The sequence below is a fragment of the Danio rerio genome, chromosome 19 (assembly GCF_049306965.1).
Source record: "Danio rerio strain Tuebingen ecotype United States chromosome 19, GRCz12tu, whole genome shotgun sequence".
NCBI lineage: Eukaryota > Metazoa > Chordata > Actinopteri > Cypriniformes > Danionidae > Danio > Danio rerio.
In genome coordinates, this window is record NC_133194.1 from 14020836 (window position 1) to 14033448 (window position 12613).

The 12613-nt window shown below is 35.8% G+C and overlaps 1 protein-coding gene across 1 annotated transcript; it reads left to right on the forward strand.

Moving 5' to 3' along the window:
• Positions 1-779: 779 nt before the first annotated feature.
• Positions 780-12381, forward strand: cthrc1a (collagen triple helix repeat containing 1a). Its single transcript, NM_001003765.3, has 4 exons — positions 780-968; positions 3182-3400; positions 5340-5556; positions 11736-12381. The coding sequence occupies exons 1-4, from the start codon at positions 852-854 to the stop codon at positions 11876-11878; spliced, it is 696 nt and encodes a 231-aa protein (NP_001003765.1). The 5' UTR covers positions 780-851; the 3' UTR covers positions 11879-12381.
• Positions 12382-12613: the final 232 nt, after the last annotated feature.

Below are 12613 nucleotides of genomic sequence, written 5' to 3' on the forward strand. Positions count from 1 at the left end.
CTGAGTGCTGATTTGTGTCATGTAAGCATGTTGCCATAGAATTCCCATTCTGGAGACATGAACATATCACATATTTTCATCTCAAAATCACAGTAATTACAAAAACATTTACAGTACAAGCTTTGCATTTATGTTTAGCTTTTATATTAAGGTTTTGATTCTAAATTGATTTTATTTAATTTTTTAAAGTTTGAGTAACAATACAATATTTTTTCATAAAATAAATCATATTACTTTAAAGGCACAGTCAATCTAAATGAATGAATAAAATAAATAAAAAAATAAAAATAAATAAATAAATAAATAAATGTTGTGTACCTACCATTACACAGGCATACACTGTTAAATACAGCTCTTTTCCAAGAATAAAAGGTTATAAATGAATGGGTAATTTTAAAATAATTAGATTTAATTAATTTACACAGTGTAAATACTCTTAATGCTTTTGTACCACATTAGCAACATGCATTATTACCTGCAAATATGTATACTATTAAAGTTTATAAAAGTTTCAAAGCATTGGGAGGTCATCATTTAAACTTGTGCCAAGTTAGTTTATCAGTTATATTTGTTTGGGTGTAAAAACAAATATAAATGTAGCTGTGAATACCGAATTCAGTGCTCTGAAAATGCTGAACATATGTCAGTAAACTGAAGTGAAGTCTACATACCTGTTTCCAGATTTACAATAAACGTAGGCCTATGTTTGAATGCAGCTCTATTCATTTTCCATGCAGTCAAGCGCAGCGCCCTCTGCAGGCAGACAGAGAAGTTTCCGTCTCTTAAGAAACAGTTGGTTGGCAGCAGAAGTCCAGAGCAGGAGCGACCAAACTAACTGCATTTCGGTAATGATGGGTACTAAACTGACTCAACTTTTAATTTGCTTTTGGATAAGTTTACCATTCTGTGTCACGCAAAAAGCCAAAGAAAGGATACCCCGGCAAAGAGACGCAGAGTTTACTGACAAGGTAAGATTGGCTAAATGCGAATAGGTAGGCTACTATTTGCAGTAATGTCATCATCATACCGGCTTATGATTTTATTGTCCCTTCCAGACATTTAGCTAGGCTATAGAATGTGTTTCATGCTGATTTGGAATGGACCTAAATTAGGATAAAAAGCGAAATTATCCTTTGTTAAAGTGACATTTTATACAGTTTCTGCTTTTTGAAGCGTTCCTCTCTCTCTATACTAAGACCTGTGATTAGTTTGATTGCATTTGATTGAAAGATTTAAGAGCAACTCATAACCTAGGCCCTATGAAAATAAGGCACTTATACTTAATGGATTCAATAAGAGCTTTATGACGCATTCAGGTCAATTAGGAGTATTGTGTTGCTTCATAGATTCTTTATGCATAAAGATCCACTAAATCAGATGTCCATATGGTGAACAAAGGCTTTGTGAAATGTTCAAATCGCGACTGAATTGTACAGCCAATCGATTGCCAAACGATTCAATTTCAAGACGTATTGGAATAAACGCAACAGCTGACGCATATATGCGATGCAATTTAAGCGGAAAAAAAAAATACATGAGATGTAGTAAAAAGTAAAGTAAAAAGTAAATTAAAGTAAAAAGTTAATTTAGGGAATAATAATAATAATAGGCCCTACTTTTTAAAAAAAATACCGAAATGCCACATTGTATAATATGGATGGTGCTCTATAGAATATTTGAACATTAAAACCAACCGATTTGCATAACTTGGATTCTCTTTTGGAGAACATTTTCCAGCATAAATTTATTGTGGAAAGTCAAATGAATTTATCTGTTAAATATAAAAATGTTACAAATTACACAAAACATCAAACATAATTAACAATGTTAAATCAAGATCCATTTATATTTGGTTCACTAAGAGTTCAATCAATTATTTTATTAAATATGATTCATTCGGCTGCTCAACTGAAATGAAAGCAGTTTGACCAGAAATTCTGTTAATTTCCACACTGGTTAGGCATGAGAAAGATGGCATTTCCAACCGGTACATTTCTTTGGCAGCTCTTATTTGGAAGCTACCAAATATTAGTAAATTTTGAGCTGCTTTTGGTTGGCTTATTTTCAATTTTCAACCCGCAAATGAGTAATATCTAAACACAGAACTGTACTTTCCACATTTTTGTCAGCAGATGCGAACTAACCACAGCACAAAGACTCATTTGAGGTTTTAGGTCTCGCTGATGGGTTCACACATATGGGTATGATTTCATAAAACCTGTGAGAGATGGGCTTGGTCTGTAAAACCACCGCAAGGCAACAGATAACTGTCATTTTTGGAGAAGCCCCAGGATAGTGGACTAAAGTGTTGAAAACTTCAGAAGAGCAGAATATAATATGTAATTGTGGACTGCAGATCCATTTACAACAAAGATGATAGCTTTAATGATGATGAGATTTAGTTCTCATATAAAACAATAGAAGCCTACAAAGGGGAACAAGTTATCAAATGATGTTGGAAAACACAGCATCGTCAAGAACAATACTGTGAATTGATGTGGACACTAATAAAGTCATCGTTATAGTCATTTTTGTTTAGTAGTGTTTTAGTAATTCTTAATTTGTATATTTCATTGTGTAAACACACACACACACACACACACACACACACACACACACACACACACACACACACACACACACACAAGCTGTCACTGGAGTGATACCTTTTTAAAATGTACATTAAAAAATTTATTGGATTTAAAGATTCATTGGATTTACACATTTAAGTTGAAGATAACTGTTTGCAAACAATTTATATGGACTGAATTTAAATTAACATATTAAGCTGAGAGTTACTAAATTTAATTTATTTAATTTTGCCTTTGTTACTCACTAATGTAAAAAACAGTAAAACAGTTTTGCACATATATGTCATATTGTATGAACCCACTTTATATATAAATGCCTGATACTGCTATTGCTTTGTCAGAGCGTGAATGAAGTAAACAGGCTGTGACTGTGGTCAGGGGATTTTACGCAAGTCAATTTCATCCAATTTTATGTTTTCATTGTTTTTCCCATTTCACCACAAACGTGTCCATGTCACACGGTCATGGTCTTTTCCCACCCACAGCAGTCTGTGCATCATAGTGAATCACTGGCCATATTTAACAAGGCAAAACTCTCTGACAAGTAATGAACTAGTTTCATGCCCATTTGTGTATGTTTTTGTCATTAGTACCAGGCATGCGTGCAGGGTGTCCCTGGAGTACAGGGCAGAGATGGGAATCCAGGGATAAATGGCATTCCAGGAACACCAGGAATCCCTGGGCGAGACGGGCTTAAAGGCGAGAAAGGAGAGTGTGTGTCGGAGAGGTTTGAGGAACCCTGGAAGCCCAACTTTAAACAGTGTGCTTGGAATTCATTAAACTATGGCATTGATCTGGGCAAAATCGCTGTAAGTATGTATAATCTTAATGAATGAGTTAAGATTCCCGCAAGGTAAATCATTTAAAGTCTACAGTCTGTTCATGGCCACTCAGTTTTGAGAATAAGAGTTCTGGAGTTTCAGGAAATTACATCATCACTACATTGATTTGCTGATAACACTGCAATAACATAGACATAACATAGTCTTTTCTTTGACTAGTTACCAGAAAAAGCTAGAAGAGGCTAACAGTGATGTGCTAACCAGCTATTTGTAAATTTCTGTCTAAAATCAGTTTTTTAAAGACAAAAACAAAAATGTTTTAAATTGTGAAGTGTTTTGAAACATGTGCGCAGTCTCATACAAAAATGCTACTTTTTAATAGCAAACATTAAGTTGGACTAGACTGTTATTTTTATAATGCTTCAATAATCCTTTATTTATTTTTTTATGGCGAGGGTGGGGGGTTGTTTATCTGGAGAGACAATCCCTCAAAAATACCTTAAAATGTTTTTAAAAATGGGCAAAAACCCTACCGGTTTAGAGAATTGACTCTGTGATGTGATTCGCGAAACATATTGTTTCCTTTAACACTCCACTACTTATAAATTAATATACAATATTTAAATCTCAAAATTAGAAAACTATGTACTGTATCATTACACTCTATAAATCAGGGGTGGCCAAAAAATTTTTTTATGAAGGGCTAAAAACCAAACTTGATTGAGGCGTATATGTAGACAGTGTAGACCTTTTTCTTAGCTGTTGCATGGAGGGTGTCATAGCAACCAGCGTCTTCCGGTAAAATGGTTAGAACTTCCGTTTACAGCGTTTACAATAGGTAGTTTGTGCTCTGAAAATGAGTTTTAATAGCTTTTTTAATAGATTACAGAGTGTTTTTGTGACACACAACTTAGTAAGGTGTGTGTTAAAGCCATTATAATCTGTCAGATGTGGTTCAAGCGCGAGAGAAAAACATTCTCCTAGTTCACGTGTCTGCGGTCAATAATACAGTGTGTGTGTGTTTACTGTGTGTAATATAAACTTATTACAGTAAAAACAAAAACAATCTCATTTATAACAAAATGGAGTTACACTAGTTTTTGTCATGATTTGCTTACTGATGTCTTCTATATAGTCCTCTTGTCATCGAGTGACATTATTTACTGTACATAATAAAACAAACTGATTAATTTAGGACATTGATGTAAAACATTTTATTTTGGTTTGCTTTTTTGTAGCTCAGCAATAAAACAAACAAACAAACAAACAAAAGGTTACGTCAAATTAGAAATTACAATCTTTTTAAAGCACTTTAAAGGCATTCGCCCCAGCCCTCTCCATCCTTCTCACTCTCTTCCTAAATGGGATGGTGGCCAAATCAAAGGTTACAATGGCCAACTTTGACCCACAGGCAATATTTTGGGCATCTCTGCTACAAAACTTTAATCAATTTTAAAATACAGTCAGCAAAGACAAAGGCTAAAAAGAGGCATATGACCATTATGCTCCTTTTCAATAACTCAGTATTTACAGTATTTAAAGAGTTTCCCTGAAACGGGTTGTAATAGTGTATACATAGTAACATGATGCGGCTGTGAAACAGACTAGAGATTGAGAGTTTTCTGTTAAATGTGACTTTTATATTCCCTGAAACTGTTATCTGTAGTCCTCTTTAGACATTCATTAGCCTTTTCAAGACTAGTAAAAGCTTAAATAATAATAGTACATTATGCAGTTTATTTTATAAAATAAAACAGATGTTTATTTACTGTGCCTATACTGCATAAATACATTATTTCATACACTAAGACAACAATAATTATAATATATTATTAATTTAACTATTAGAATTCTAGATTTTGACTAGCAAATCATCATCCATCCAGCACACGATTTAATTATGTTTACCCTGGCTAAAAAGATTGAATGATTTAAGAGTGCATTACCTGTATTTTCTCTGTTTCAGGAGTGCACATTTACCAAGCAACGTTCGGACAGTGCTCTGCGTGTGCTCTTCAGTGGATCTCTCAGACTCAAGTGTAAGACGGCCTGCTGTCAGCGCTGGTACTTCACCTTTAACGGAGCAGAATGCACTGGCCCGTTACCCATAGAATCCATCGTTTACTTGGACCAAGGCAGCCCTGAACTCAACTCCACCATCAACATCCACAGAACATCCACAGGTACAGTACCAGAAAAGGTGCAGACTTTTTTTCTCTAAAAGTCAATTAGATTTACAAAGATGACACAAAGCGTAAAGAGTCAATATAACATAATATAACACCCAACCTCCCCTTGCCTCGTCACTTCTATCATTAATGGTATTACTTTTACATTTGTTATCATTATAATTTTTATTAATGTTTTGACTTTTCCTCCTGTTATCTCCTCATTATCATTATCATAAGTATTTATACCATTGTCGTTATTAAGATTGCTGTAGTTGTTGTAATACAAGTAGTAGTGGTAGTCATAGTAGCAGTATCGATTGTAGTTGTGATTATTGAAGTAGTTCCTGTAGTAGTTGATGTTGTTGGTATAGTGGTATCAGAAGTAGTGAAGGTGTTGTAGTAGTAGTAGTAGTAGTAGTAGTCAATGTTGGTGTAGTAGTATTAGTAGTAGAGGTTGTCGATGTAGATGTTGTAGTAGTAGTAATTGCAGTAGCAGTAGTTGTAGTCGTTGTTGGTGTAGTAGTATCAGTAGTAGATGTTGATGATGTAGATGTTGTAGTAGCAGTGATTGCGGTAGTAATGTCAATAGTAGTAGTAGATATTGTTGTAGTAGTATTAGTTGTAGCAGACGCTGTAGTAGTATCAGTAGTAGTAGTTGTCGTAGTAGTATCAGTATTAGTAGAAATTGTAGTAGTAGAACTTGTGGTTGTGGAAAAACGAAAAAAACTAAAATAAGAAGCACTTTTCCGACGGTCCCTTACTGAGAGCTCCTCTCAGCGCGAACTCTCCCGGCTAAACACATATTGTGAGGGCTTAAACGGAGCAGTGCTCGTAATGTCGAGTGAAAAAAAAGAAAGACAGCTGTGAAACATAACCAGCTTTGTCTTTTTGTAGGAAACACACTTTAGATCTTTTTAAGGTAAGAGGTTTTTGAGTTATTGCTGTCTATAACTGAATGTGTGTCAGGAATATCGAAAACAAAACCAACTGAACCGCGCTCCTTTCTGGTGCCCCCCTGGATATACAGCGCCCGTAGCATTTGCCTATGGTGCCTATGCTACGGACCGGCCCTGAGTTGGCTGAGTGTTGTAAATACTCGCGCTCACCTCCCTCGCGACAGAGCGCATAGGAGATAAATGACGTCAGTACATAATAACCGGTTATGATTATTACTGAACCGATACCTAATTGTCCGTGTCTGCATCGCGGTGCACCGAAGAAACAATTAATTTTGACACCCCTATTCAGTAGTAGTAGTTGGTGTAGCACTTGTGATTTATTATTATTGTTGTTGTCAGTTATTATTACTATTGTTTTTTCTTTCCTTTTACTGTCATTATCATCATACATTACTCGCATCATTGTTACTTCTTACCACCGACTGGTTTTGTTCTGTCTCTTTTATTTATATCTGTGATATTTGCTTCATTTATTGACTGTTATTGTCCCTTATGTATGTACCAACCTGTCCACCAAGTTACCTTTACACACACATGCACAAACACACACACGCACCTACCAGTACCTGATTGTTGTTGTTGTTTTGTTTTGTTTTCGTTGATGTTTCTTTGTATTTGTATGATCCCAATTTATGTACCTTTTTGCATATTCTAAAAAAAAAAAAACCTCAATATAACATAAAAACTTCAATGATAAATTTTAAAATACATTAGTAAAATACAGTAGAACGGTTTTAAAATAGCTTTAAAATGATTAATACCGATTCACATTTACTCGTTTTAGTCATATGTCTTTAAATAGCTTCCTAAACATTCATACAGTCAATCATTCTCATATATTCTTGATGCTATAAGAAGATTTTTAACTATAATTCTTGTTTATAACTGCATGTGTTGTTTATAACTGCTTGTTTATAACTGCATGCTCTGCAATTATGGAGATACAGCTCACATCTATTTTTTGTCTTTGTGGTTTCCGAAATATGGTACACAGCAGACATAAAAGAGTCACAAAATATACTTCCCATTAAAATGTACATATTTACATTATGTATATTCGGAAATAAACAGATTTTATCAGATTGTGCAATTCAATCTATAAAACGTCCTCATCAGTACAACAGTTTAAATATAAAATTACATTTGGGGAAAAAAAAAACGTTCTTTTATAACAACAATCCACTGTTGTATACATAAGACATGTGCATTGTATTTTTGGAAAGCAGAGATGGACTCTTGTGGAGATATCTTTATCTCCTGAGTCTCTCTGACTGTTCCTTTGTGTGGTTGAATGCAGTTTGCCAGTTTTCATAACCGTCTATGCTGCAATTATAGAGAGACCAGAGGAATTCGAGAGCTCTGTGTGGTTTCTCACCACCTCACATCCCAGCACTTACTCTACACTTACTCATGATGAACAGATCATCACTGTTTAACAGTCTTATCTCACATACAGAGATTGAAATAAATAACATTTATACTCATTTAGCAAAACTAAACTGACCTCACAAATGAAACAGACAGACAGACAACTATAGTTATGTCACTATATAAAACAGTAGATAGACATTAAAAGATTTAATTAGAACTCTAACTTATCAGTTATAAAAATAGCGAGCCGTTATAAACTGACCGAAACCATTTGAGCACAGGTTGTCTATGATGCTTTTAGTCATAGCAAGCAAAAGTGCTCATTCCATCCATATCCATGATGTTCTAGAAATGATCTTAATTTATTGGGTTTTTCTAGAACCACTTTTCTAGAATGTTGCTTTTTTACAAAGACACTAATTCATACAGATTCCCGAAAAAGGCTTGTCGTCCACAAAAACAAATTAAGGCCAAATGCCAGTTCTACCCCTTAGCCCTTCCCCTATTCTCTTTATCCTGAAGGCGTAGGGCTAAGGAGAAGGGCTAGATACAGTAGCCCTTGAAATGGAGATCTTTCAGGTCCACACTCGAAATGAAAAGGTACGAACATTTCCCAGAATACACCATCTAGAATGGCAGAATGGCTGCACACGCAAGTAAGGAGATGCACAGATTAGTATTTTTTTGTCATTATTACATTTTTTTAACAACGAACAAGCACATGTTTTAATACATTCATAACCATGTTCGTGTTTTACCCATTGACTGTAAAATATATGGACGTAGTATCCGTGACGTCACCCATAGGTTTCTGAACACTGCGAAAGAAGACACAAGTAGGCGCGGCCAACTGTCGCCATTTTGTTTGCACATCATCGCACCCCTGACAGGATTCCAGACAAGGGCAAAGAGGCGGAGAGTGAGCGGAGCTACAGACACCTGCTGGCATTTTGCTTGGACCTGGCTAGACAGACTTTACTTTGGGAAAACGCTTAATACTTTATTACCTGTGACTCGTTTGTGTTCTGACCACATGTGCTTGGTTGTACACTATATCAGTAAAGTGTTTAGACTTTTAAAAACACAGTTGTAATACATTGAGCCACTAAACATTGTTCTTATGATGTTTTACAACAGGAGGAAAATGCGAATTGCGTCCAAACACTTCAGATATAGTCTGTTAGTAAATGCAAGGCTATTGATGAAATCCAGGCAATACACTGTATGACAACACTTCATATGACTGTTCTAGAGCCTAAAGCTAATCAATCTGTCAGATTCTGAAGTGCATTCAAGTTCTAAAGAAAAATATAAATGATAAATGATCTTAAATAAAACAAATAAATTTATAGAGATGGTATATAAGCTTATAACTTTACACACATGGGAAATGGAGGCCACGTGAATGGTTTGTGAGCACAATTAAGTGCACACAGCATCCCCATATCATCTGATAATTGTAAGAAATAAGTCCGAAAGGCAACTGACTGTGTAAAGCCACTTAAAACAAAACAAAAATACAATGTATATGCTGAGTTCAGTGGCTAATTTGCCGGAGTCAGTCAGGGTGAAGTGACAGCGACCAGCTAGACCAAACTGTCACTCAAGTGGCCACGCCCTTAATTATGCAAACTTAATATAGCCTGATATAAAGTAAATATTATAGAAAAAAGTTAAATCACCCCCTTACTTTTGTCATGAAGGGTAATATTAGCTTTATGAACGAAAATCATTATTTGTACCAGGCTGTAAACACCTTTTTTTTCTGCTGTTAAGTTGGCCATTCTCACAGTGAGCTCAATTAAAATTTGTTTTATTATGGAGCCAGGACTAGCGGAATTTCGATGAATTGCAGTTTCAGTTACTTCTGTATTGGCTTCTGGAGGGAGAGCGTAGGTTGCCACTTGCTTTTACCATCAAGCTTAAAAAAAAACGCTAAGATAAAATTTAGCTTCGACATGCTTTACAAAAATTTTTTTTCCCTTTTTATAATCCATAATAATAACTCCTGTATAACAGTCCCACAACATACTTTCATATCTGACACTCCATGACACTTGAATACCCTTTCAGAAAAGTCTAGTGAGCTTTTCACTGTGTCTGGTATAATATTAATGTTGTTTTCGTGTGTTTACATGGATGAAAATGGTCACTGTGTAATGGCACAGTACAGTTACAAGCTTATTGCCACTTTATATCATTATGACAACATGATATCATTGCATTCAGTGATTTCGTGAAGATAAATACCAAAAAAAGAACACAACTGGAATAACTACAGCAGTCGCCATCATCGATATCATATGAAATAAGAGATCGTGATGATATGATGACATGCACAGGTGTTGTAGGGGTGTCCTATTTCCTAAGGGTAAATTTTGAAGCCCTTCCTCTTCACACTCTGTTTCAAGGGCCAAGGGGAAGGGGTAGGGGTGCACATATAGAATTGGGACTGGGTCCAAACTTGTTCAACTTTGCTGCTGGAACTGCACTCCATTTCAATGCTGAACAGTATAAGGATCTTCTCGGCATGCAGTCTCAATATTAAAAGAAAATTCTGACCGAAAGCTTACAGTGACAAACCTCGCTTTAGCAGAAATAATAAAGGCCAGACTGATATTTGTTGAGGAGCATTTTAATTGGACAGAGAACTGAATCAAAGTTTCACTTTGAAGTTGAATTCATTTGGGTTTAATAGTAAACATTATGTTCGACAAACTGAACTTAGACTCAAGACTGAACCCAAAAGAAGTGAAAGGTGGAGGTGAAGTCTTGGATACTGAGGAATATTTATTGCAGATCCTACAGCAGAATGTGCTTTTTCCCCTGCATTCATCACCTGATCGGCCAGCTATTTTCCTGCAGGACAATGAAGACTTACACACAGAAAACGGGTATAGTTGTTCCTTGAAGATGAAAACATTGAAATAATGAAATGGCAGTCCAGAGTCCTGAACTAAACCTGATTAAAAATCTCTGGAAAATCCTTGATGACAAAGTTATAGCTAGGAAGCACAGTAGAGTCAGCATTCCGTGGAAGAGACTGAAAAAGAAGCTGATCAAGATCACAGGAAAGCTGTGAGAGAGACTGAATAAACTTGGAAATAATAGTCGTCAACTTGACAATTAAACAGCTCCTCTCATGCCCCTTTTACAAGAAGTAAAGCAAGTCTTTGGTTTCTCCAGTTATGTCAACAACAAAATATATTGTCAACACAAAAAAAAGGCAGTGAAGTAAAAGTTTTTTAGTGTCAACAATTTTTTTTATATCCAGTGAGAGAGGCGGAGCAGGTGGCTCAGTGGTTAGCCCTCTCGCCTCACAGCAAGAAGGCCACTATTTCGAATCCTTGCTGGGCCTGGAGGCTTTTCTCTGTGGTCTTTGCATGTTCTCCTCATGTTAGTATGTGTTACCTCCGGGTGCTTTGGTTTTCCCCACAGTCCAAAGACATGCTCTACAGGTAAATTGAATAAACTAAATTGTCCGTTTATGTGTGTGTGTGTGTGTGTGTGTGTGTGTAAATGACTGTGTATTGGTGTTTTCCATTACTGGGTTGAAGCTGGAAGGGCATTGACTGTGTAAAACATATGCTGGAATAGTTGGCGGTTCCTTCCGCTGTGAACCTCTGAAACAGAGACTAAGCCGAAGGAGAATGTATGAATCCTGTGAGAGACTGGTGATGTGTTGCGATGACGACGATATGCTGAAGTCAAACAAAGGCCAGTTGTGTAGTAATGGTTAGAGTTGTGCTTGTGACACCTGCGTTATTAAAACAGAATAATCAAGTGTTTATGAATCTTTCTCTAATTGTGATCTCGGTTATTAATAGACATGTTTTAATGTGTTTTTTCTCTCTATCTCAGTGGAGGGGCTCTGTGAGGGCATTCATGCTGGTCTGGTGGATGTCGGGATATGGGTGGGTACTTGTGCCGATTACCCTCGTGGTGATGCGTCTACAGGATGGAACTCTGTGTCCAGGGTGATCATTGAAGAGCTTCCAAAATGAGCATCACCATGGTCACCATGGCAACAGAAGACATCAACATGTGTTCCTGCCTCAGAAAGGCCTAGAAATAGAGCAAATTAAAGCTAATGGTGTAACACCGAGTCTGTGCAGCTCTCATGCTGAATAAGATTATGATTCTCCGGCTCAGTATTGTGAAAATTAAGAGGCTTCAGCATCCTTCTGGTAAATATAAAACCGTAGGTACCATGATAATACTATGGTTCTTTTGGACAACATAATGATTAAATCCTATTTGAAAGTGCCTTGTACTATGTAAAAATAGTACATGAATAATGAAACAGTATCATGTTGTTACCATATGATGTCATCACTGTAATACTGCAATAGTACTCTATTTATTTAGGGGGTTTTCTTTTAGTGCCTGGATTACTAGAACACAACATATTTTTGTATACATTGTTTTTTTTTATTACTAAAAATGTCAGGATCATGTGTCAGGATCATGTTTCACCTCACAAATAAAAATATAATGTGAAAACAAATCTCAATTCTTTACTGTAATATATACACTAAATCAACTGATCATAATACAGTTTTAAAATTCTAGTTGAAGAAGATGTCAGTATTCAAAGAACCCTGGAAAGAAGTTAGATGGTTAGTAAGCAGAATGAATGTTTTAAATAAGTGAAATTATCTCTGATAATTGGAATAATGAAGAATCAACTGTACTTTGTTTTCACAGGAATACATTCTAAATGCATCCAGAATGTAGCA